At 43.2% G+C, this 26,472-nt stretch overlaps 1 protein-coding gene across 2 annotated transcripts in view; it reads right to left on the bottom strand.

Moving 5' to 3' along the window:
* The window catches only part of DNAH10 (dynein axonemal heavy chain 10), a 185,923-nt gene that overhangs the window by 122,837 nt on the left and 36,614 nt on the right, over positions 1–26,472 (bottom strand). Inside the window, exons 11-24 of one of the 2 annotated variants that reach the window (XM_038762289.1) lie at positions 24,809–25,003; positions 23,673–23,843; positions 21,374–21,550; positions 21,076–21,243; positions 20,775–20,944; positions 19,748–19,899; positions 19,164–19,328; positions 16,535–16,742; positions 14,313–14,469; positions 5,509–5,985; positions 5,228–5,386; positions 1,361–1,477; positions 1,181–1,283; positions 38–216 (exon numbers count right to left, since the gene is read on the bottom strand). In XM_038762289.1, coding sequence (XP_038618217.1) covers positions 38–216; positions 1,181–1,283; positions 1,361–1,477; positions 5,228–5,386; positions 5,509–5,985; positions 14,313–14,469; positions 16,535–16,742; positions 19,164–19,328; positions 19,748–19,899; positions 20,775–20,944; positions 21,076–21,243; positions 21,374–21,550; positions 23,673–23,843; positions 24,809–25,003 — 2,598 coding nt within the window. Of the gene's footprint in view, positions 1–37; positions 217–1,180; positions 1,284–1,360; positions 1,478–5,227; positions 5,387–5,508; positions 5,986–14,312; positions 14,470–16,534; positions 16,743–19,163; positions 19,329–19,747; positions 19,900–20,774; positions 20,945–21,075; positions 21,244–21,373; positions 21,551–23,672; positions 23,844–24,808; positions 25,004–26,472 lie in introns of those variants that run through there. The other variant, XM_038762288.1, reaches the window with a different exon arrangement.

Raw genomic sequence — 26,472 nt, 5'->3', positions numbered from 1 at the left:
AGCACTTTGTAAAAAGGCAGAATTGGAAAGCACTTACTTTTTGTGCCTTGTAAATCTCGTAGATCAGCCTGAGCCCACTCATTTCTTTCTGAACGTTCATCAGCTCGGGATACATGGTGATTGGAAGATCAAAAAGTTTCTCCGCGTTAGCCAACTCCTGGCGATTTTTCTCATGTCGTGCCATCTCTTTCTCAAAAACCTCCAAGAGCTCCACGCCTGTGAAAGGTTTAAGGACCCTTGAAAAGGATACCGTATATCAAGAACTGAGATGAAGCGTTATCTACTGGAAAGAGCACAGGCCTGGGAGCCAGAGGACCTGGGTTCTAATCGTGGCTCTGCCAACTGTTTGCTGAATTTCTCTGTGCCTCAGTTTCCTCAACTGTCAAATGGGGATTCAATGCCTGTTCACCCTCCCACTCAGACTGTGAGCCCCAAGTGGCGAAGGGACTGGGTCCAACCCGATTAACATGCAATAATAATAATAACTGTGGTATTTTAGACTGTGAGCCCACTGTTGGGTAGGGACTGTCTCTATATGTTGCCAACTTGTACTTCCCAAGCGCTTAGTACAGTGCTCTGCACACAGTAAGCGCTCAATAAATACGATTGATGATGATGATGATGAATATGTGCCAGGAACTGTACTAAGCATTGGGGGTGAATAACTATGAGCCCGTCCTTCTAGACTGCGAGCCCGTTGTTGGGTAGGGACCGTCTCTATCTGTTGCTGACTTGTACGTCCCAAGCGCTTAGTACAGTGCTCTGCACACAGTAAGCGCTCAATAAATACGATTGAATGAATGAATAATACAAACAAATCTGGTTGGACACAGTCCCTATCCCGCATGGGGCTCACTATCTCAATCCCCATTTGACAGATGAGGAAACTGAGACCCCACGAAGTGAAGCGATTGACTAAGGTCACACATGAGACAAGTGGTGAAGCCAGGGCAGGCCCGTGCTCTAACCACTAGGCATCTTGCTTTTCTTGTATCTGCCCCAGCAATTAGCACAGTGCTTGATACATAGTAAGCATTTAACAAATAAACCATAATATAACTTGATTATTCTCTGCTATCACACACAAAACCACTAAGCTCAAGGAAAAATCTGCCAAAGAAAATCATTTCTCATAAAATTAATCAGAATCCCGCAGCAACAGCTACGGGAGTCATTTTACCTTCCTCAAGGTTTTCACCGACTGAACCAGGGCCCTCAGAATAAAATCGCTTTGCGAAGTCACTGATCTTCACTCTGAAGTCTGCAATATGAGTTCGGGTAATCTAAAAGACATAGATTTTGGATTAGGTACATTTTTTTTCCACATTAAGTGTTTTTGCCCTCCAGATTTCCAAAGTACCTCTGTAAAAGTCTTCTTAATCCCTCCGAGAGAGTGTTCTACTTCAAGCGACTGCAAAACTAGTTTTTTCCATATGTCCTCAATTTGCCAGGCCAGTTCTTTCTCTGCCCCAGCAGGCTAATGAAGGAACCAACACACAGTATGAGATGAACTGATTCAAGACGGAGCTTGCAGTCACACATAACTACTGAAAATCAACAGTATCAGATTCAAGGTGGAGTTTGCAGTCAAACAACAGTATCGATTAGGATTGGGCAAAACAGTAACTCGCTCGATCAATCGATACTATTTACCAGGCTGTCACTGTGAGTTGAGCACTGAATTAAGCACTTAGAAATGGAGAGAGAGAGAGAGTGTGTGTTTGTGTGTCTGTCTAGATGGTGAATCCATTGTTGGGTAGGGATTGTCTCTATTTGTTGCCAAATTGTACTTCCCAAGCGCTTAGTACAGTGCTCTGCACACAGTAAGCGCTCAATAAATACGATTGAATGAATGAATGATGTGAAACCGAGGCCCAGAGAACTGAAGTGATTTGCCCAAGGGCAAACAGTGAAGAGTTGGTGGAGCCATGGAAACTCATTTTGTCTATCTCCGTCTGCCTGTGGCGAGAGAGAGTGTGTTTGTGTGTCTGTGTGTGTCTGTCTAGATGGTGAGTCCATTGTTGGGTAGGGATTGTCTCTATTTGTTGCCAAATTGCACTTCCCAAGCGCTTAGTACAGTGCTCTGCACACAGTAAGCGCTCAATAAATATGATTGAATGAATGAATGAATGACAGTATGATAGGGTCGGAAGATGTGATCTCTGCCCACAAAGAGCTCACAGTCTACGGGGGGAGACAGACATTAATCAGCGTTCATTATTAGATACGTTCAAAACCCCATCGCTCAATCTAGTGCTTGTAGTACATGATCCAGGCACTGATTTAATATAGCCCTGTTGAGAAAATGGTCCGTAATTACCCGCTAGATTGTAAGGGATGGTGTTTACTACTCAATTATATCCTTCTCTCCCAGCGCTTAGGTGCAGTACTTTGTTCACTGTAAGCACTCGATAAATACGCTTGACGGAACAGTGCTTGGCACATAGTAAGCGCTTAACAAACACCAACATTATTATTATTATTATTATTATTAACACCCTGTGATAATTCTGTGATGTTCAGCCCTGAAATACCGATGGAGATCTTCATTATTTGGAGGATTTCCCTGGTACAGAGAGAGAGATTACTTTAGAGTTCTTCAACTTTATCATCGGTCAGTAGCACCAGTAAAAAATATGATAATAATTTGGATTCTTCTTGGGTGCGTGCCCCTAGAGTGCACTCATTCACAAAGAGCACTTTCTTGAATGACCCTTCTAAGACTGTGGACTCCAACAAGGCTGCTCAGAATCAATTAAATGGGGCTCATTTTATGATACATCCCTGCTTCACTTCACTGGCTCCAAAAAATGAATCCGACAGGGCACGCCCGGCCCTCATTTGACCGGCTATGTCATCCTGAAGCAGTCTCTGAATCTTTAAAAACTGCCAAATTCACTGACCCATTTCCAGAGACCAGATCTACAGAGCATGTGAAGTGTTTTTCATAAGATCTGTGAAAACTGTAGACAGGTCCCTGCATTTCTCCTGTTTCTGAAGTAATAATAATAGCAATAATAATAATAATGGCATTTGTTAGGCGCTTACTAGGTGCTGAGCACTGTTCTAAGCTCTGGGGTGGATATAAGGGAATCAGGTTACCCCACGTGGGGCTTACAGTCTTTATCCCCATTTTACAGATGGGGGAACTGAGGCCCGGAGAAGTTAAGTGAGAAGTGAGAAGCAGCGTGGCTCAGTGGAAAGAGCCCGGGCTTTGGAGTCAGAGGTCATGGGTTCAAATCCCAGCTCTGCCAATTGTCAGCTGTGTGACTTTGGGCAAGTCACTTCACTTCTCTGTGCCTGCATCTGTAAAATGGGGGTGAAGACTTTGAGCCCCACGTGGGACGACCTGATCCCTTTGTATCTACCCCAGTGCTTAGAACAGTGCTTGGCACATAGTAAGCGCTTAACAAATACCAAAATTATTATTATTACTATTATTATGTGACTTGCCCAAGGTCACACAGCAGATATGTGGCGGAGCCGGGATTAGAACCCACGACCCCTGACTCCCAAGCCCGGGCTCTTTCCACTGAGCCACGCTGCTTCTCTACCACAAAGAGCAAGTCCTCTGTGCCTTGCTGCGGTCTGAAGCTACATTGTCAGTGTAGGAGGCCAACGATATTCTTCAGTAGCCGCTCCGCAAGGACTCCGAGCCCACTGTTGGGTAGGGACTGTCTCTATGTGTTGCCAACTTGTACTTCCCAAGCGTTTAGTACAGTGCTCTGCACACAGTAAGCGCTCAATAAATACGATTGATTGATTGATTGATTGATTGACTCCGCTTAGGATCATCCCCGGAATTGAAAGTGGAGAGAAATGTCTCGATGTTTGCCACAATCTGATCTTTCACCTTCCTTTTTGAAGATGGGAGTGATGTAAGGTCTGATGGACTGGAAACTCACTGAGGGCAGGGAATGGGTCTACCAACTCTGGTATACTGTGCTCTCCCAAGTGCCTAGTACAGTGCTCTGCACACAGTAAGCGCTCAATAGATAGGATTGGTGGCATTTCTTCAGTACTTCATCTCTTACTCTGTTTCTGACAAGGACCATCTAAGGGATTTTCCCAGAATCTGGGCGAGCCAACTCTCCCTTCATTCTCAGACAAAGTGAAAGGTTGGGTCTCTGAGGAGAGGACAGAGGAAAGGCTGGAGAGCTCTAGGACACTCCAAATACCTCATCTACATACAGATGAGGGAACTAAGGCCCAGAGAGGTGAAGCAGCTTGCCCAAGGTCACACAGCAGACAAGTAGAGACCTCCCCTCCCCACAGCACCTGTATATATGTTCATACATATTTATTACTCTATTTTACTTGTACATATTTATTCAATTTATCTTATTTGGTAAATATGCTTTGTTTTGTTGTCTGTCTCCCCCTTCTAGACTGTGAGCCAGCTGTTGGGTAGGGACCGTCTCTATATGTTGCCAATTTGTACTTCCCAAGCGCTTAGTACAGTGCTCTGCACACAGTAAGCGCTCAATAAATACGATTGAATGAATGAATGAATGAATGAATGAAAGTAGAGGAGTCGGGATTAGCCTGGGCTCTTGCCACTAAGCCACGCTGCTTCTCAAATATTTATTTTCCTTGTACATATTTATTCTATTTATTTTATTTGGTTTGTATGTTTTGTTGTCTGTCTCCCCCTTCTAGACTGTGAGCCTGCTGTTAGGGACTGTCTCTATATGTTGCCAACTTGTACTTCCCAAGCGCTTAGGACAGTGCTCTGCACACAGTAAGTGCTCAATAAATATGATTGAATGAATGAATGAATGTATATATGTTTGTACATATTTATTACTCTATTTTATTTGTACATATTTATTCTATTTTATTTCATTAATATGTTTATTTTGTTGTCTGTCTCCCCCTTCTAGACTGTGATCCGGCTGTTGGGTAGGAACCGTCTCTAGATGTTGCCAGCTTGTACTTCCCAAGCGCTTAGTACAGTGCTCTGCACACAGTAAGCGCTCAATAAATACAATTGAATGAATGAATGAATGGTGTAGACCGCAGATTTTCAGGATCTACTGAGTCCCAGAGAGCTTTGGATCCCTTTCAACCTATTAGACAGGCATGGAGAGCAGCCGCTCTCAATCCTAGGACAATTCTACCTTTTTTAAAAAAGTCAACCATCCTGAAACATTACTAGCTCTTTTGAAAGTTGTTTTGGAAAGCAGCCCATTCAGAAAATTCCCAAGGGGGTCACGAATTCACTCACGAAGATGTTATACATCGCCAGAGTCCGATATCTCTCCTGAATATCCTTGTATCTCATTTCTACGATCAGAGATTTGCTTCTGATCTCTGCAATGGTTGCAAGGACAAATTTGAGATCTTCCAGAGTATCGGGAACCTTGCTCAGGTGATGGGTCAGCACCTGAAAAGGAAATTTTGAGAGATCAAGAGATCCAGAGGGGAAAAAAAAAACCTGGAGAGAATTGAAATTCATCTTCTTTCAAAACCTTACGAAACACGATTTAACTAAACAGCATCAAATACCTCAATTTCCTCATGAAGTTTCCAGAGCTCTTCTTTGGCAGATTCATTTAGAAGTTTTCCAAGGGAATTCACCCAGGATTTAGCATTTTCTTGCACTGTGTAGGCTAAAGGCCCCAGCTGGAGTCTAATGCATTGTTCATCTTTAATTAAGGGTTGATGTGTCACATCATACGCTATCTTGGTATAGAACTGCAACTTGTCATCGTATAAAATGCAAGCGGGCTTCTTGGCCGCAAATTTCTCCATCACGATGGCTTGGTCCAGTTTCCAGAGAGGTCGGTACCTCTTCCATCGGTGCAGGTATCTCATGAGGCTGATCAAAATTCTGTGGATATTTTGGGGGATCATGACAGCCTGTTCAATGATCTGGGAATTCTGGGCAATGTCAGCATAAAAGCTCAGAGTGATGAGTTCTTCTTCCTCGCCTCGCTGAGGAGGGCAATTGATGCAGGTGCCGTGCATCCACCGGGCAAAGTGCTGAAATTGATGGGTCAGGAAAATAAAGAGCACATCACTGCCAGTCGGTCAGTCGTACTCACGGAGCGCTTACTGCGTGCAGAGCACTGTACTGAGCCCTTGGGAGAGTACAGTACAACAATAAGCCGACACATTCCCTGCCCACGGCAAGAGGGGGAGATAGGCATTAATACAAATACATTAATTCCGGATATGTACATAAGTGCTGCGAAGCTGGGAGGAGGTGTGGGGGTGAATAAAGGGAGGAAGTCAGGGTGATGCAGAAGGGAGTCTTTTAGACTGTGAGCCCACTGTTGGGTAGGGACTGTCTCTATATGTTGCCAATTTGTACTTCCCAAGCGCTTAGTACAGTGCTCTGCACATAGTAAGCGCTCAATAAATACGATTGATGATGAAGGGAGTGGGAGAAAAAGAAAGGAGAGCTCAGTCAGCGAAGGTTTCTTGGAGGAGATGTGCTTTTAACAAGGATTTGAAAGAGGGGGAGAATCCTTGTCTGTCAAATACAAGGAGGGAGGGCATTCCAGGCCGGAGACAGGATGCGAGCGAGAGGTCAGTGCTCTGCACATAGTAAGCGCTCAATAAATACGATTGATGATGAAGGGAGTGGGAGAAAAAGAAAGGAGAGCTCAGTCAGCGAAGGTTTCTTGGAGGAGATGTGCTTTTAACAAGGATTTGAAAGAGGGGGAGAATCCTTGTCTGTCAAATACAAGGAGGGAGGGCATTCCAGGCCGGAGACAGGATGCGAGCGAGAGGTCAGCGCCGACATAAACGAGATCGAGGTACAGTGAGAAGATTGGCATTAGAGGAGTGAAGTGTGCGTGCTGTTCAGCGGTAGGAGAGTAGCCAGATGAGGAAGGAGGGGGTGAGGTGACTGAGGGCTTTAAAACCAAAGGTGAGAAATTTCTGTTCGATGCAGAGGATCGCTGCTTTCTCCTAAGACCTTTCCAAGATGTCGAATCATGTTCCGATCCCGTTTTATTGGCTATTCTGCCCTACTTGGAAAGATAAAGAGACTGAGGCAAAGGCAGGATGATTTACGTCACAGAGCAGGGTTGGCCAAGCTATAGCTCATGAACTATAATTCTAAATAAGCTTTAATTCCATTTGTTTAATTCTATTTGAGAAGCAGCGTGGCTCAGTGGAAAAGAGCCCGGGCTTTGGAGTCAGCGGTCATGGGTTCAAATCCCAGCTCCGCCAATTGTCAGCTGTGTGACTTTGGGCAAGTCACTTCACTTCTCTGGGCCTCAGTTCCCTCATCTGTCAAATGGGGATGAAGACTGTGAGCCCCCGTGGGACAACCTGATCACCTTGTAACCTCCCCAACGCTTAGAACAGTGCTTTGCGCATAGTAAGCGCTTAATAAATGCCATCATTACTATTATTATTATTATTATTATTTGTTCTGACGACTTGACACCTGTCCTGTCCAGGTTTTGTTTTGTTATGTCTCCCACTTCTGTTCATTCATTCATTCATTCAATCGTATTTATTGAGTGCTTACTGTGTGCACAGCACTGTACTAAGCGCTTGGGAAGTACAAGTTGGCAACATATACAGACGGTCCCTACCCAACAGTGGGCTCACAGTCTAGAAGGGGGAGACAGAGAACAAAACAAAACATATTAACAAAACAAAATACATATAATAAATATGTACAAATAAAATAGAGTAATAAATACATACAAACATATATGCATATATACAGGTGCTGTGGGGAGGGGAAGGAGGTAAGGCGGGGGGAGAGGAGGGGGAGACTAGACTAGACTGTGAGTCCGTTGGGTAGGGACGGTCTCTATATGTTGCCGACTTGTACTTCCCAAGTGCTTAGTACAGTGCTGTGCACATAGTAAGTGCTCAATAAATACGATTGAATGAATGAATTAATGAATGAACTGCTTACAGATGATCTTCAGTTGCTGGGAGGTTGAAGCACAGATGCTCAATTGCTTAATATTTCGTACTTGTGGAAGTGGCAGCAGGAGCAGACAGCATGTTGACATTTTGGTGGGGACAGTGCTTCTTGTCTCCACTCTCAACCACCACTCTGGCTGTCTCTCGCTAGTCATCATCGCTCATCTTCTCAACCCCACCCCAAATGCCTGCTTTCCACCACTCATCACCCAGGCTATTTCCTGCGGATTTCTCTCCCTTAGAGAACTCATTCACTCCCTTCAAGGCCCTACTGAGAGCTCACCTCCTCCAGGAGGCCTTCCCAGACTGAGCCCCCTTCCATCATCTCCCCCTCCTCCCCCTCTCCATCCCCCCCGCCTTACCTCCTTCCCTTCCCCACAGCACCTGTATATATGTATATATGTTTGTACATATTTATTACTCTATTTATTTATTTTACTTATCTTTACTTTACTTATCTTTATTTATCTTTATCTTTATTTATCTTTACTTATCTTTATTTTACATATCTATTCTATTTATTTTATTTTGTTAATATGTTTTGTTTTGTTCTCTGTCTCCCCCTTCTAGACTGTGAGCCCACTGTTGGGTAGGGACCGTCTCTATATGTTGCCAACTTGTACTTCCCAGGCGCTTAGTACAGTGTTCTGCACACAATAAGCACTCAATAAATACAACTGATATTGATTGATTCGCTCCCATGGAACCAACTGAGCAATTGAGCATCTGTGCTTCAGTCTCCCAGCAACTGAAGATCAGCTGTAAGCAGTTCATTCATTAATTCATTCATTCAATCGTATTTATTGAGCACTTACTATGTGCAGAGCACTGTACTAAGCACTTGGGAAGTACAAGTCAGCAACATACAGAGACGGTCCCTACCCCGCAATGGGCTCACAGTCTAGTCTAGTCTCCCCCTCCTCCCTCTCTCCATCCCCCCACCTTACCTCCTTCCCCTCCCCACAGCACCTGTATATATGTATATATGTTTGTATGTATTTATTAATTTATTAATTTATTTATTTTATTTGTACATATTTATTCTATTTATTTTATTTTGTTAATATGTTACCATCTCTCTGCAGATGATTCCCAAATCTACATCTCCAGCCCTGACCTCTCTCTTTCTCTGCAGTCTCATATTTCTTCCTGCCTTTAGAACATCTCTACTTGAAGTGCTTTGTACAGTGTGGTACACACAGTAAGCGCTTAATAATAATAATAATAATAATAATAATAATAATAATAGCATTTGTTAAACACTGTTCTAAGCGCTGGGGAGGATACAAGGTGATTAGGTTGTCCCACGGGGAGCTCACAGTCTTCATCCCCATTTTGCCAGATGAGGGAACTGAGGCACAAAGAAGTGACTTGCCCAAGGTCACACAGCTGACAATTGACAGAGCCGGGATTTGAACCCATGACCTCTGACTCCCAAGCCCATGCTCTTTCCATTGAGCCATGCTGCTTCTCTAATAATGTTGGTATTTGCTAAACGTTTACTATGTGCCAAGCACTGTTCTAAGCACTGGGGTAATAAGGTAATCAGGTGGGACACCACGTGGGGCTCACAGTCTTCATCCCCATTTTACAGATGAGGTAACTGAGGCCCAGAGAAGTTAAGTAACTTGCCCAAGGTCACACAGCTGACAAGTGGCGGAGTTGGGATTAGAACCCATGACCTCGGCGTCCCAAGCATGTGCTCTTTCCACTAAGCCACGCTGCTTCTATGAGGGCTTAGTCAGTCAGGCTTCTATGAGGCCTTTCTGCGATTGAATGAATACTTGGATGTTCTGCCAATGCCTCAGACTTAAAATGTCCAAAACAGAGCTCCTCATCTTTCCATCCAAACCCTGTCTTCCCCGTAACTTTATCATCACTGTGGACAGCACCACCATGTTCCCTGTACCACGAACCCAAAACCCTGGCATTATTCTCAACTCATCTCTCTCATCATCGTCAATCGTATTTATTGAGCGCTTACTGTGTGCAGAGCACTGTACTAAGCGCTTGGGAAGTACAAGTTGGCAACATATAGAGACAGTCCCTACCCAACAGTGGGCTCACAGTCTAAAAGTCATTCAACCCACATATTCCATCTGTCACTAAATCTTGTCTGTTCTTCCTTCACAACACTGCTAAAATCCACCCTTTCATCACCGTCCACTCTGCTATTATGTTGATCCAAGCACTTATCCTGTTATATGAGATCAGTTTTGTTTTGGGAGGTTTTTTGGCATTTATTAAGCACTTACTATGTGCAAAGCACTGTTCTAAGTGCTGGGGAGGTTACAAGGTGATCAGGTTGTCCCTCATGGGGCTCACAGTCTTAATCCCCATTTTGCAGATGAGGTAACTGAGGCCCAGAGAAATGAAGTTACTTGCCCAAAGTCACATAGCTGACAAGTGGTGGAGCCGGGGTTTGAACCCATGACCTCTGACTCCAAAGCCCGGGCTCTTTCCACTGAGCCACGCTGCTTCTCTAAAGTTCCCTCATCTATAAAATGGGGATTAAGACTGTGAGCCCCACGTGGGACAACCTGATCACCTTGTATCCACCCCAGCGCTTAGAACAGTGCTTTGCACATAGTAAGTGCTTAACAAATGCCATCATCATTATTATTATTATTATCCTATCCCAAACTGATTACTGCATCAGCTACCTCGCTGACCTCCCTGCCTCCTGTCTCTCCCCATTCTAGTCCATACTTCGTTCTCCTACCTGCTTGCTTTTTTTTCAAAAAATAAGTTCAGTCCACGTTTCCCCATTCCTCAAGAACTTCCAGTGGTTGCCCATCCACCTCTACATCAAACAGAAATTCCTTACCATTGGCTTTTATTAAAGCACTGAATCACCCCCTCCTATCTCACCTTGCTAATTTTATATTACAACCTAGCCGACACACTTTGCTCCTCTACTGCCGACTTACTCACTGTAACTCAATTTCACCTATCTCACCGCCAACCCTTCATCCATGTCCTTCCTCATCTGGAACTCAATAAATACGATTGATTGATTGATTGATTGATTGGAACTCCCTCCTTCTTCATATACGTCAGACCATCAACTCTTCCCACCTTCAAAGTCTTATTCAAATCGCACCTCCTCCCAGAGGCCTTCCCTGACTAAGCCCTCATTTCCCCCACTCCCTCTCTTTTCTGTGTCATCCTAGCACTTGGATTCAATCAATCAATTGCATTTATTGAGTGCTTACTGTGTGCACGGCCTTGCACTAAATGCTTGGGACAGTACATAAAGAGCAGGGACTTTGGAGTCAGAGTTCATGGGTTCAAATCCCGGCTCCACCAATTGTCAATCAATCAATCAATCGTATTTATTGAGCGCTTACTGTGTGCAGAGCACTGTACTAAGTGCTTGGGAAGTACAAGTTGGTGACATATAGAGATGGTCCCTATCCAACAGTGGGCTCACAGTCTAGCTGTGTGACTTTGGGCAAATCACTTAACTTCTCTCATCTGTAAAATGGGGATTAAGACTGTGAGGTCCCTGTGGGACAACGTGATCACCTTGTAACCTCCCCAGCGCTTAGAACAGTGCTTTGCACATAGTAAGCGCTTAATAAATGCCATCATTATTATTATTATTACATATAACAATATAACAGCTATACTCCCTGCCCGACTTGCCTGCTGTGGGACTTTGGGCTAGTCACTTAAGTTCTCTGTGCCTCAGTTACCTCATCTGTAAAATGGGGAATAAGATCGTGAGTCCCACGTGGGACAGAAACTGTGTCCAACCTGATTAGCTTGTATCTACCCCAGTGCTTAGAACAGTGCTTGACACATAGTAGGTGCTCAACAAATGTTATTATTATTATTATTGAGAACTCACAATAGAAGACTTTATAGGAGGAAATATTTTTAGCAATTTCAGTTTCATTGAACAAGTGGAATAAATGACGAACATGGACATTTCTACTTGTTTATCTACTTATACAACTATCCTTTTTTAAAATACAGTGAAAGTAGATAATCAAAGTTCTCATATGGTTACTTGTTTAGGTTTTTTGACACTGGGCAAAGAGTTCACATGAAAGGAAATATCCAAGCCTTCCTTCACACCCGAAAATACACGAAGAAACACTCGTTGGACAGGAAATATCCTTCTATAAAGTGTAGGACAACAATCAATTGAGTATTTGATACTTTCACGCTTTGAAGCCTCAAGGCTCACTCTTATTACCTACTCTGGGCCCTGCTGGTTCCTGTTGAGCTCCTCAGAGGTTTCTCAGTCTCTTTCACGGGCTCCTCCTCTGTCTCCCACCCACTAACTGTGGGAGTCCCTCAAGGTTCAGTTCCGGGTCCTCTTCTGTTCTCCCTCTACACCCACTCCCTCGGACAACTCATTCGCTTCAGTGGCTTCAACTACCACCTCTATGCAAGTGATTTCCAAATCTACATGGCCAGCCCTTCTCTCTCTCTCCCTCTTTACAGTCTTGCATTTCCTCCTGCCTTCAATACATCCCTATTTGGATGTCCCACTGACACCTGAACTTCACATGTCCAAAACAGAACTCCTCCAGTCCATATTTCACTCTGTTGCCCAGATCTTTTTCCTACAAAAATGGCCAGTCCATGTTTCCCCACTCCTCGAGAACTTCCAGTTGTTGTCCATCCACCTCCACATCAAACAGAAACTTCTTACCATCGACTTGAAAGCCCTCAATCACCTTGCTCCTGTCTTACCTCATCTTATTTCTCTCCTACTACAAATCCATCCACACAATTCTCTCCTCTACTGCCAACCTACTAACTGTGCCTCAATTTCATCCATCTTGCCATCAACCTTCCCTCCACATCCTGCCCCTGGCCTGCTATGCATTCCCTCTTCATATCTGACAGACAATTATTCTCCCCACCTTCAAAAAGTCTTATTGAAAGCACATCTCCTCCAAGAAGCCCTCCTTAAGCCCTCCTTTCCTCTTTTCCCACTCCCTTCTGGGTCATCCTGATTTGCTCCCTTTATTCCCCCCTCCCTCCGCTGCACAGCGCTTATGTACAAATCCATAATTTACTTATTTATATTTATGCCCGTCTCCCCCTTTAGACTGTAAATCAATCAATCAATTGTATTTATTGAGCGCTTACTGTGTGCAGAGCACTGTACTAAGCACTTGGGAAGTACAAGTTGGCAACATATAGAGACAGTCCCTACCCAACAGTGGGCTCACAGTCTAAAAGGGGGAGATAGAGAACAAAAATAAACATACTAACAAAATAAATAGAATAGATATGTACAAGTAAAATAAATAAATAAATAAATAGAGTAATAAATATGTACAAACATATATACATATATACAGGTGTAAACTTATTGTTGACTGGGAATGTGTCTACCAACTCTGTTAGATTGTTATAGTGTGCTCTCCCAAGCACTTAGTACAGTGCACGGCACATTAGAGAGGCAGCGTGGCTCAGTGGAAAGAAACAGGCTTGGGAGTCAGAGGTCATGGGTTCTAATCCTGACTCTGCCACTTATCGGCTGTGAGACTTTGGGCATGTCACTTAACTTCTCTGTGCCTCAGTTACCGCATCTGTAAAATGGGGATTAAGATTGTGAGCCCCACATGGGACAACCTGATCACCTTGTATCCCCCCAGTGCTTAGAACAGTGCTTTGCACATAGTAAGCGCTTAACAAATACCATCATTATTATTATTATAAATATGATCGAATGATTGGCTGATTGATTGATTGATTGATACAGTGTTTTGAAAGACCTCATGATACACTTCCCTAGCTGAAAATCTCTGGATTAAATTGCCGTGTGACACTGTACCAGTGTTAGTGCTTTGTTTTTTTTCAAGTTTAGCTTCCCACCCCTTCATTCCATGGTTTGGAACCAAGAAGGACCTCGGGGCTACAGGGATGTGGGAAAGGAAAATTACAGCCCTGAAGCAAAAGTGTTGCCTGGGGTTCCCCAAAGAACATAATTCTAGATTTTGCCCATTTCTTCAAAAGGTTAGCATGTTCTACTGAGAAATACACGCTAATACATATTAAGTAATGCACATCTGTTACCTCGGGTCAGCAAATATCAGTGTCATCCATGACCACTTTAGGTCCCCAGAATATTTCTAAAAAAGTGATTTTTTTTTTTTTTACTTACCCCAGAGAAATGGATTTCTTTCCCTCCAGCAAAGGGGAAACAACATATTTCGACCCATAAGCATAGTCACCTTAAAAATTTTCAAACAGCAGGATGGTTCACTACAGCTGCTGTGGCTTGTTGATCACATTTACTTCCAAATGTAATAAAATTAAAATGTCTCCTTTTTAGCAGAACACCCGAACCACCCAACTTTCTGAAGAACTCATCGGCAGAGAATGTAAAAAGATATATAAAATGGTTTGTACTGTTCCAAACTAAACATTAGAATATAAGCATTAGTCACCTTAGTCACCTCTACACAGTCTCTGACACAATGAACACACATTTTGTCAATCTCATTTGCACTGGGATGAAGGATAATCTCAGGAGCAGTTAAAATGGTTTCCACTTGGAACAAAGGAACATTTCCAAGGACGGCAGAATTAAAAATCTGCAAGTTCCTGTAAGAAAAAATAAGACAGAAAGCAATCTCAACCATTCTTCTAATGCCTCTCATTTTCAACTGACCAAGACTTACAATGATAATAATAAAATAATAATAATAATAATGGTATTTGTTAAACGCTTACTAGGTGTGAAGCCCTGTTCTAAGCTCTGGGAGGGATACGGGGTGATCAGGTTGTCCCATGTAGGGCTCGCAGTCTTAATCCCCGTTTTACAGATGAGGTAGCTGAGGCACAGAGAAGTTAAGTGACTTGTCCAAGGTCACACAGCTGACAAGTAGCAGAGCCGGGATGACTCAGAAGCGGTCTAATTCTCGGAAGAACATATGGGACTCGCTGCACACCTGGAAGAAATGTCACAGATTCTGCCTATGTCTTAGTGTAGCTAATGAGACCTGACTCATTAGGCAGATAGGAGGATTTGCTATTAGAACTGTTGACTGCAGCGCAGAACTCTGGTCTAAAGCTGTGCTGAATTTATGTAATTTATCCATTTCTCGTGAGTGCCTTTAAGTGGCTGGGGAATCTGCCTACCAAAGGCAGCCACGGCTGTTGTCCTTCCATCTCACCATCTCCCCAAGTTGGCAATGGGAAGGAGGAGAACAAGGCAATCGGGTGGTAATCTCAGAAATCAGTCAGCCAGGTGTGCTAACGTCACATTTTGAGGGACAGGCTAGGGAGCAGGATTAAGAACGTCGACCTCTGAAAATATTAATCTTACCTGCATGGTAATAATAACAATAATTCTGGCATTTATTAAGCACTTACTATGTGCCAGACACTGTACTAAGCACTGGGGGGGGGGGGGGGGGGACACAAGAAGCAGCGTGGCCCAGTGGAAAGAGCCCAGGCTTGAGAGTCCGAGTTCATGGGTTCTAATTCCGGCTCCGCCACTTGTCAGCTGTGTGACTTTGCGCAAGTCACTTCACTTCTCTGGGCCTCAGTTCCCTCATCTGGAAAATGGGGATTAAGACTGTGAGCCCCACATGGGACAACCTGATCACCTTGTATCCCCCCCAATGCTTAGAACAGTGCTTGGCACATAGTAAGCGCTTAACAAATACCATCAGTATTATTATTATTATTATTGGACACAGTCCCTGTACCACGTGGGGCTCACAGTGTCAGTCTCCATTTCACAGATGAGGTAACTGAGGCAAAGAGAAGTGAAATGACTTGTCCAAGGTCAAATGGCAGACAAGTGGCAAAGCCGGGGTTAGAACCCATGACCTCCTGACTCCCAGGCCTGGGGTCTATCCACCATGCTGTACTTTCATTTTCATTCATTCAATCGTACTTATTGAGTACTTACTGTGGGCAGAGCACTGTACTAAGTGCTTGGGAAGTACAAGTTGGCAACATATGTACTTATGTACCACCCCCATAAATCAAAATTAGGTTTTCCTATCAAAATTCTATTGAGAAAAATGCATTTGCATTTCATAATAATAATAATAATAATAATAATGGCATTTATTAAGAAGCATTTGCTACGTTCAAAGCACTGTTCTAAGCGCTGGAGAGGATACAAGGTGATCACGTTGTCCCACGTGGGGCTCACAGTCTTAATCCCCAGTGATCAGGTTGTCCCATGTGGGGCTCACAGTCTTCATCCCCATTTTACAGATGAGGGAACTGAGGCCCAGAGAAGTGAAGTGACTCGCCCAAAGTCACACAGCTTCCAATTGGCGGAGTCGGGATTTGAACCCAGGATCTCTGACTCCAAAGCCCAGGCTCTTTTCCACTGAGCCACACTTCATCTATAGATTATGAGCTCATCTCTACACTGTAAACTCATTGTGGGGAGGGAATACGTCTACCGACTCTGCTATACCGTTATATTGTAACTCTCCTGCCCTCAAGGAGTTTACAGATTTTTCACACATGTATTTTTTCACTCAGCAGTGTAAGAATCAATCAGCAAGACATGAACACCCAACCCAAGGAGCAGGAAATATAACAGCCAGCCCCAAACCGGATGGGAACGAATAGAAGTAGACATTAAAGCAATAAAAGGACAGTTACAGTGAAGAAAAAAGCAGTATGCAAATGGTAAACTTACTTGAGGACTAGCTTTGTCAATATATTATAAATTTTATTTTCCCAATATGCATAGTAAGAAGCCAGTTTCGGTGCCTTCCCTGTGTTTGTGTGGATAATGAGGCCTTCTACTTTGGTCAGGAGTGGTCCGATGGCAGAGTATTTTCTCACCATGAGATCCACGTCTTTTGCTCTTTCGAGTTCAATGTACTCAAAGAATTCTTTCACTCCTGTAGAAAAGTTTCCAGAGTTACGGCTGTATATTGGCAACGGTAAATAGTAAATGGGAAAAGAGACTATTCTCAATATTTCAAATGGCAATGAATTTGCCTTACACCTGTGAAACATAAAGAAGCCTATAGGCAAAAGAAATCTTTTGAATTTATTCTGACTCGAACTGTTAAATAGGTCATATAAGTGCTTCGGGTTTTCTTGACTCTGAAGACACCTATAGGTGAAAGAAATCTTTTGAATTTATTCTGACTCGAACTGTTAAATAGGTCATATAAGTGCTTCTGGTTTTCTGTGACTCTAAAGATGCCTGTAGGTGAAAGAAATCTTTTGAATTTATTCTGACTCGAACTGTTAAATAGGTCATATAAGGGCTTCTGGTTTTCTGTGACTCTAAAGATGCCTGTAGGTGAAAGAAATCTTTTGAATTTATTCTGACTCGAACTGTTAAATAGGTCATATAAGTGCTTCTGGTTTTCTGTGACTCTAAAGATGCCTGTAGGCGAAAGAAATCTTTTGAATTTATTCTGGCTCAATCGTATTTATTGAGCGCTTACTGTGTGCAGAGCACTGTACTAAGCGCTTGGGAAGTACAAGTTGGCAACATATAGAGACGGTCCCTACCCAACAGTGGGCTCACAGTCTAGAAGACAGTGGGCTCACAAGGTGACGAGGTTGTCCCACAGGGGGCTCACAGTCTTCATCCCCATTTTACAGATGAGGGAACTGAGGCCCAGAGAAGTGAAGTGATTTGCCCAAAGTCACACAGCTGACAATTGGCGGAGCTGGGATTTGAACCCATGACCTCTGACTCCAAAGCCCGGGCTCTTTCCACTGAGCCACGCTACTTCTCAAGGTAGTGGGCAGAGACTGTATTAATTCATTCATTCAATCGTATTTATTGAGTGCTTACTGTGTGCAGAGCACTGTACTAAGCGCTTGGGAAGTCCAAGTTGGCAACATCTAGAGACGGTCCCTACCCAACAGTGGGCTTACAGTCTACAAAGGGGAGACAGACAACAAAACATATTAACAAAATAAAATAAATAGAATAAATATGTACAAATAAAATAAATAAAATAAAAATAAAATAATAAAATAAAATAAATAGAGTAATAAATCCGTACAAACATACATACACACATACAGGGGCTGTGGGGAGGAGAAGGAGGCAAGGCGGGGGGGTAGGAGGAGGGGGCTCAGTCTGGGAAGGCCTCCTGGAGGAGGTGACAACTTCTCTGGGCCTCAGTTACTTCATCTGTAAAATGGGGATCAAGACCGTGAGCCCCCCGTGGGACAACCTGACCACCCCGTAACCTCCCCCGCGCTCAGAACAGTGCTTTGCACATAGTAAGTGCTTAAAAAAAAATGCCATCACCATCAATAAATACGACCGAGTGAATTTAGAAAGGATTTCTGCGGTTTGGGCAGTCCCTGGACAAGAAAGGGAAGAACTTCCATCATAACGAACTCGTACTTACTCCAGCGCTTAGTAATCAGTTGTATTTTATTGAGCACTCACTGTGTTTAGATGGCTAAGTGCTTGGTAGAGTTGGCAGACACATTCCCTGCCCACAACGCGCTCACACTCTAGAGGGACATAGTAAGAACTTAAATACCATTAAAAAATTAAAACCTCTCTCTTCCGACTTTAAGTCTCTCAGCCAGAAGCAATCCCGCTTCGATCACTTTGGTTCAAGTTCTATCATTTGCTTATTTTCCTTCTGGGTTCATTTTTCATAGGGAGATACCGACGGATCACTGAAATACCCATGAGAAAAACGTGAGCCCACTATTGGGTAGGGACCGTCTCTATATGTTGCCAACTTGTACTTCCCAAGCGCTTAGTACAGTGCTCTGCACACAGTAAGCGCTCAATAAATGCGAATGAATGAATGAATGAATGAATGAATAAACTCTCAATAAGTGCTCAAACAAGGGAGTCAGAGGACATGGGTTCTAATCCCAGGTCTGCCACCTGCCAGCTGTGTGACCTTGGACAAGTCACTTAACTTCTCATGCCTCAGTTTCCTCCTACTTAGACTGTGAGCCCCATGTGGGACTGGGACTATTTTTGACTTGATTAACTTTTATCTACCCCAGCGCTTGGAACAGTGCTTGACACTTAGTAAGCACTTAACAAATACCATAAAAAAACCTCTTATTTTGACTGATAACTAAAAGTCTATAGTAGAGAGCCAGTTAACCAAATCAACTGAAACTGAGGCTAGAGAAAATAATTGAAAATTTATGTCATATGACAAAATAAGATTTGGCAACCACCAACAACGCTTGCACTGTTTTACCACATAATCTGGTATTTTTTATAGGGTATCTAAAATGCAGAATAGGCGTCTTCTTGAATTCAGATACAAGTCATTTCCCCAAAACAAAAATTAGAAATAAAATGTCAGACCTACCAGGGAGGCCATTTCCACTTTTAGGAGACGGGAACTTGAAAAGGCTTGCTGTTTCTATTAGTGAAAGCTTAGAATTGATGTCTTCTGCATTTTTGTGAATCTGGTGAACCAGGGATTCAAACTTGCCAATGGCCTGGCTACAGCGAATGATGTAGTCACCGATACCTAAAAAGGAAAAAAAAAGCTGTTTATCCTTCTACTCCTTTCATTCATTCATTCATTCAATCGTATTTATTGAGCGCTTACTGTGTGCACTTGGGAAGTACAAGTTGGCAACATATAGAGACGGTCCCTAATGGGCTCACAGTCTAGAAGGGGGAGACAGACAATAAAACAAAACACGTGGACGGATGTCAAGTCGTTTCAGACCCTCCGCACCAAACTATACATCTTTTAATCTATTATCCTGTCACAAATTCCCTCAGAGAGAAAGATGACTGCCTTCTAACACAGTCTAGTGTGACGGAAACCAACGCTTGCCCACTTGGACGAGCAAATAACGGGAAGAAAATTTTCAAAGGTAACATAAATCGAGTTTTGGCAGGATGAGATGCACAAACCAGTGAATGCATAAGTTCTGTTACCTAGTGAATTCCAATTTAGTCTCTTGTATCCTGATCTAAACACTCTCAGCAGCTCGTGGATGTGGTCATCAAGGAGTTGAGTCTCCGCCTCATTTAGCGTCGCCATTAGCGCGTGATAATGATCCAACATATGCTTTATTCCATCTGTATATCTAACGTTACGTGGGTAAAAGGGGAAAAAAATAGAACTGTAACACAACTCTAATGGCCTACATATCTACAGTCTGCCAGAATGCCCAGAAAACGTTAGTCAGTCAGTCGATCGTATTAACTGAGCTCTTACTGTGTGCAGAGCATCACCATCATCATCAATCGTATTTATTGAGCGCTTACTATGTGCAGAGCACTGTACTAAGAGCTTGGGAAGTACAAATTGGCAACATATGGAGACAGTCCCTACCAAACAGTGGGCTCACAGTCTAAAAGGGGGAGACAGAGAACAAAACCAAACATACTAACAAAATAAAATAAATAGGATAGATAGGTACAAGTAAAATAAATAAATAAATAAATAAATAGAGTAATAAATATGTACAAACATATATACATATATACAGGTGCTGTGGGGAAGGGAAGGAGGTAAGATGGGGGGATGGAGAGGGGGACGAGGGGGAGAGGAAGGAAGGGGCTCAGTCTGGGAAGGCCTCCTGGAGGAGGTGAGCTCTCAGCAGGGCCTTGAAGGGAGGAAGAGCTAAATGCTTGGGAGAGTTCAGTATAACAATTTAATAGAAATATACCCTGCCCACCATAAGTTTACAGTCTAGAGGGAAGACAGACCCTTCTCAAATGTTTAATTCGCTGTTTTTAAGATACTTTGGACATGAATCTGAGTTCCGGGCTTTAAGGAGAATTTAAGTGCTATTCACTTTCCACAATGTAATCATTTGCACTCCTAGAGAATGTGTATCTAGGGCTCACTGACCTAACATACAGTCACTAGGAAAACAATAAAAATCTGTCCAATGAGCACATCGAACTCAATGACTGAAGTGTTACCAAAAACTCTAATGGTAACTATTATCCTTACCTAAGAAATTTGTCTTCCTGAAGTGCCACATTCCTCGCTAACTCAGGAACTGGGAATCCCAGCTGTTCCATGTATTTTGTTTCATTAATAGCCTCTTGGAGTTCAGGAGCAAAATTGATTATAAAATAAGTTCCTTTGCTAGGTGTCTCAGGTACCTCAAGGGAGGAGTCCTACGACAGAGGCGATTCGGAATGGAATAAAGAAAATTCAGATTTTCATTTTTGAAAGTACACATCAATCCGAATAATCAAATCAAAACTTTAAATCAAAGCAAATGAGATGGATCATTTTTTTTTCTTACCGGTTCACCGTAATCTGAAAATACATTTCCGGGAAACTGGGCCTTAGCGAGCAGGCTATTTTTCATTAGGTTGGGTAACGTCTGCTCAGTCCAGTCTCTCCACTGCTCATATTTTTTATCTTCGTATGCCTTCATTCTCCTCGCTACTTCCAGATATTTTTGTTTGGCCTGTTAAAGAATGTAAGCGCCACTTAGTTTCATTTTCCACAGAAGAGGCGTTTTATTATCTGAATCCAGCTGAAAAGCCCGAAACGATTTTGGTTTCCGTTTAGCGCTCATTTAAGTAAACACCACATACTTCTCTTCCTCGGTCACTGTCCAACATCTCCTCTACCTCTTGAAATCTCAGGATGGTGTGCTTGATGCGAAAGAAGAGAGAGCGCTCCCAATAAATCGCCCCAGCCATTGGGGGGTGATTCTTATAAAGAGGTGGATCATCAAGGTTCTGAACAAAAATGTTGTTGACTACGTCCACCTGTAAAACGATCAAAAGCATTCTGCGGTTTAGAACGTTGTCGTTTCTCCGAAATAAATTTTCTTCACTATCTGTAATCATTATGGCACTCCAGATTGGGAGCTCGTTGTGGGCAGGGAATGTGTCTGAGTCTGTTTGTTGTTGTACTGTACTCCCCCAAGCGATTAGTACAGTGCTTTTACACATAGGAAGCACTCAGTAAATACTCCTTAGCAAATGAATGCTCCCCAAGTGCTGTTCTAAGCTCCTCACATAGTAAGTGCTCAAAAAATACCACTGATTGAATGAACAGTTGGCCACATTTTGGACAGCAGAGCCAAACAAAATGCATACAGCTCCTCAAAGGTTTCCAAGAGCCAGTCGTACAAATTATGCCCGCCCACCCCAACCCACCATGATAGGTGACATCATTTCATCATGGCCCGTGGCCCTACACAGGGTGAAGCCACAGTTGGTGCTGCCAGCAGGGAAATGAAGGGGAGGAAGGAGAAGAACAGGCATGGCCTGATGGGCAGGCCCCTGTCCTCACCCAAAGGATGCCAGTGGGCATTGCCCACATGGCCGTGTGTGGGTAGCGGTGGGTTTCCTGCTGCACTCCAAAGGGGGCTAACGCGAGGACTCTGGGGGCAGGCGGACCCTGTTCTCCTCAGAACAATGTTTTGCCCTGCCCCATGGCTAGTGACAGGTTTTGTCTGCATTGCCGGGGGCAGAGACAGGGAAAAAAGGCTTCCCAGGGATCAATCAATCAATCATATTTATTGAGCGCTTACTGTGTGCAGAGCACTGGACTAAGCACTTGGGAAGTACAAGTTGGCAACATATAGAGACAGTCCCTACCCAACAGTGGGCTCACTGGCTAGAAGGGGGAGACAGAGAACAAAACAAAATGTATTAACAAAATAAAATAAATAGAATAGATATGTACAAGTAAAATAAATAGAGTAATAAATATGTACAAACATATATACAGGTGCTGTGGGGAAGGGAAGGAGGTAAGGTGGGGGGAATGGAAAAGGGGACGAGGGGGAGAGGAAGGAGGGGGCTCAGTCTGGGAAAGCCTCCTGGAGGAGGTGAGCTCTCAGTAGGGCCTTGAAGGGAGGAAGAGAGCTAGCTTGGCGGATGTTGGGAGGGAGGGCATTCCAGGCCAGGGGGATGACGTTCAGCCGTAATTACTATATTCATGATTTGAGGGTAGTGGTGATCAGAGACACCTGCCTCTGATGAGCATTTAGCTTTAATTCTATTTGTTCTGACGACCTGTCCACATGTTTTGTTGTCTGTCTCCCCCTTCTAGACTGTGAGCCCGTTGTTGGGCTCACAGCATGGGGCACCTTGACTTTCAGCATGGGGATGATCCAGACAGTTCATTCATTCATTCAATCCTATTTATTGAGCACTTATTGTGTGCAGAGCACTGTACCCCTCCCCCTCAACCCTCAGGCTGGGGCCCTGCCCAAGAGCCACATTTAACTCCGAGAAGAATCACATAGAGCTGAAGAGCTACAGGTTGCCAACACCAACTTGCTTTCAACAAATAAACTATTCTTTATATTATAAACTATTTTAAGAATGAAAAACTCATGTTTCAAACTAAATGCTACTCTTACTTTAACCTACCAATATTAAGTTTTTTCTGTTTAATCATCTCCAATGCCGTTAATTATGCATGCGCACACACACAATTCCTAGATACATGCCACCTATACTTATTTCTGGTTTTCTTGCAGTATGACCTAAGGATTAACAGGCTGTAATCCTGAACTCGACTCCTACCACAACCAGTGGTCAAGATAACACATAAAAGTGAATTACATTTCTATTATTTGGATAACTAAGGCAAGGCTTCATTTCTGGCCTGAAAAATCTGGCTAGCAGTAAATCCGCTCCGTTATTATTATTATGTGGGCAGGGATCGTGCCTAGCCACTCTAGTGTATTTTCCCAAGTGCTCTGCACACAGTAAGTGCTCAATAAATGCCATTTACTGATTATGAATGACACAGTCACCTTGGAAAGTCTCAGCTCTCCAATTTGGAAAAATGGGTGGTACTACCTACTTGTCCATATATTGCCAAAATTAATTGTTTACATTTAAAATTTTATCTTTAGACAACTAAAATTACCTCTTTACAATACTGGGCCAGAATATCATTGAATTTCATCATCATTTGTCTATTGATAGCCTCCCGGGAGCGGATATGTTTAAAGTTTAAAAGCATGTCAAAAGCAGCTTCTGCTGATCGAAGTGTCTTGAATGACTCATCTATAAAGTTTTTGGCTTCCTTTTCAATAACCTGATGAAAAAGTAACAAAGGCAAAAAATCAGTACGCTACACACCACAACCTTCCAACAATACAAGAAGGACAGGAGATCGGTGAAGAGATCAAATAAGAAGCTGGGGGATGATATTCTAAAAAATATATATATTTTGACACCACAACCGATTGGAAAAGGAGAACTGTGAGTGTAGTAGAGTAAATTCAAACAGATCTATTAACGCATCTATGGACTAACAAAATATCAGGATTTGGAAAATTTCTACCCTTCATATTCAAGAGAGAACTATATGTGAGTGAGCATGGCTTAAAAGGCAATCATCAGCATAATCAGAAAACTTCCTCCATTACCAAGGTGAAAGGCCTTTGGGTTTGTAGTTATAATTACTGCTTATCATCATCATCATCAATCGTATTTTTTGAGCGCTTACTGTGTGCAGAGCACTGTACTAAGCGCTTGGGAAGTACAAGTTGGCAACATATAGAGACAGTCCCTACCCAACAGTGGGCTCACAGTCTAAAAGGGGGAGACAGAGAACAAAACCAAACATACTAACAAAATAAAATAAATAGAATAGATATGTACAAGTAAAATAAATAAATAGAGTAACAAATATGTACAAACATATATACATATATACAGGTGCTGTGGGGAAGGGGTGCTTATGGGTCTTCTTGGCGTTGTTGTAGGCAAGAAACGTGTCTACCAACTCTTTTATGCTGTACTCTCCCGAGCACTTACTACACTGCTGTGCACACAGTAAGCACTCAATAAATACGATTGATTGCCACTCAACTATGCCTTATGGACCTAGCCCACGTCTGAAGAATGCCTTCAACAGTACAAGCAGCACAACTCACACTAAATGAAAACGTAAATATTTGCTTTTATGTTCATTTGAACTTATTCACAATTTCCACTTTAAACACCGTGGCGAAAGACAACATTTTTGGCATGAAGAATCTCAGGACTGTTACTTGCCAGAACTTCGGATTTGAAATCATCGATCACATACTTCCAGTAGTGTGAACATTTGCTGCTAAATGGATCAAAAGTCAATACTTCCAGGGGGTTGACGAGATCATCCACCCTGCGGAGAACATCATCAATTCGCTTCGGATCCCCCGTGACAGCTTTTAGTTCCGGGCCAAATATATTATAAAATTCTTCGATAACCTGTTCAATGCATCACACAAAAAGCCTCACTGTTTGGTCTTTTTCAGTTCATTCATTCATTCATTCAATCGTATTTATTGAGCGCTTACTGTGTGCAGAGCACTGGACTAAGCGCTTGGGAAGTCCAAGTTGGCAACATATAGAGGCGGTCCCGACCCAACGACGAGCTCACAGTCTAGAAGTGGGAGACAGACAACAAAACCTAGATTAACATGAAAGCAGTTTGGACGGAGGGGAAGGGGCGAATTTTAGTGACATCGTGAGGGTAGTAGTGACAGGATTTAGTGATGGCTTGAATATACGGGCTGAATGCGAGCGAGGAACCAAGGATAATGCCAGGATTTGGGGCTTGTGAGGCAGGAAGGATAATGATGCTGTCAACAATGATGGAGCTTCATATCCCCCAGACGATCACTTTCCCCACCTTCAAACCTTATTAAAAGATTTTTTCTCCTCCCACTCCCTTGTGTCACCTTCACACTTGGATTTGCGCTCATCATTCACCCCTCCTTCAGCCCCATAGCGCTTCTGGGTCACTCTTGCCTTTGTTCGCTTTATTCACTCCTCCCTCAACTCTCAGCACTTATACCCCCCTCATTTATTTATTCGGATTAATGTCTGTCCCCTCCATTCACTCATTCAGTCGTATGCTGAAGCAGTGTGGCTCAGTGGACAGAGCACAGGCTTTGGAGTCAGAGGTTATGGGTTCTAATCCCGACTCCGCCACTTATAATAATAATAATAATAATAATAATGGCATTTATTAAGCGCTTACTATGTGCAAAGCACTGTTCTAAGCGCTGGGGAGGTTACAAGGTGATCAGGTTGTCCCACGGGGGGCTGACAGTCTTCATCCCCATTTCCCAGATGAGGGAACTGAGGCCCAGAGAAGTGAAGTGACTTGCCCAAAGTCCCACAGCTGACAAGTGGTGGAGCCGGGATTTGAACCCATGACCTCTGACTCCAAAGCCCGGGCTCTTTTCTACTGAGCCATGCTGCTTCTCTAGCACTTGTCAGCTGTGTGACTTTGGGCAAGTCACTTAACTTCTCTGGGCCTCAGTTACCTCATCTGTAAAATGGGGATTAAGACTGTGAACACCCCGTGGGACAACCTTATCACCTTATAACCTCCCCAGTGCTTAGAACAGTGTTTTGCACATAGTAAGCGCTTAATAAATGCCATTATTATTATTATTGTTATTATTATTATCATTATTGAGCACTTACTGTGTGCAAAAAACTACACTAAGCACTTGGGAGCTTATGATATGACAATAAACAGACACATTCCCTAACATCAATGAGCTTACCCTCTCAACTATAAACTAAGAGTGGGCATGGAACATTTCAACCAACTCTGTTACGTTGTAATTTCCCAAGCACTTAGGACACTGCATACAGTTAGGGCTCAATAAATACGATTGTGAGCCCGCTGTTGGGTAGGGACTGTCTCTATATGTTGCCAACTT

The sequence above is a fragment of the Tachyglossus aculeatus genome, chromosome 21 (genome assembly GCF_015852505.1).
Source record: "Tachyglossus aculeatus isolate mTacAcu1 chromosome 21, mTacAcu1.pri, whole genome shotgun sequence".
Taxonomy (NCBI): domain Eukaryota; kingdom Metazoa; phylum Chordata; class Mammalia; order Monotremata; family Tachyglossidae; genus Tachyglossus; species Tachyglossus aculeatus.
This window is presented reverse-complemented; position numbering and strand designations above follow the sequence as displayed.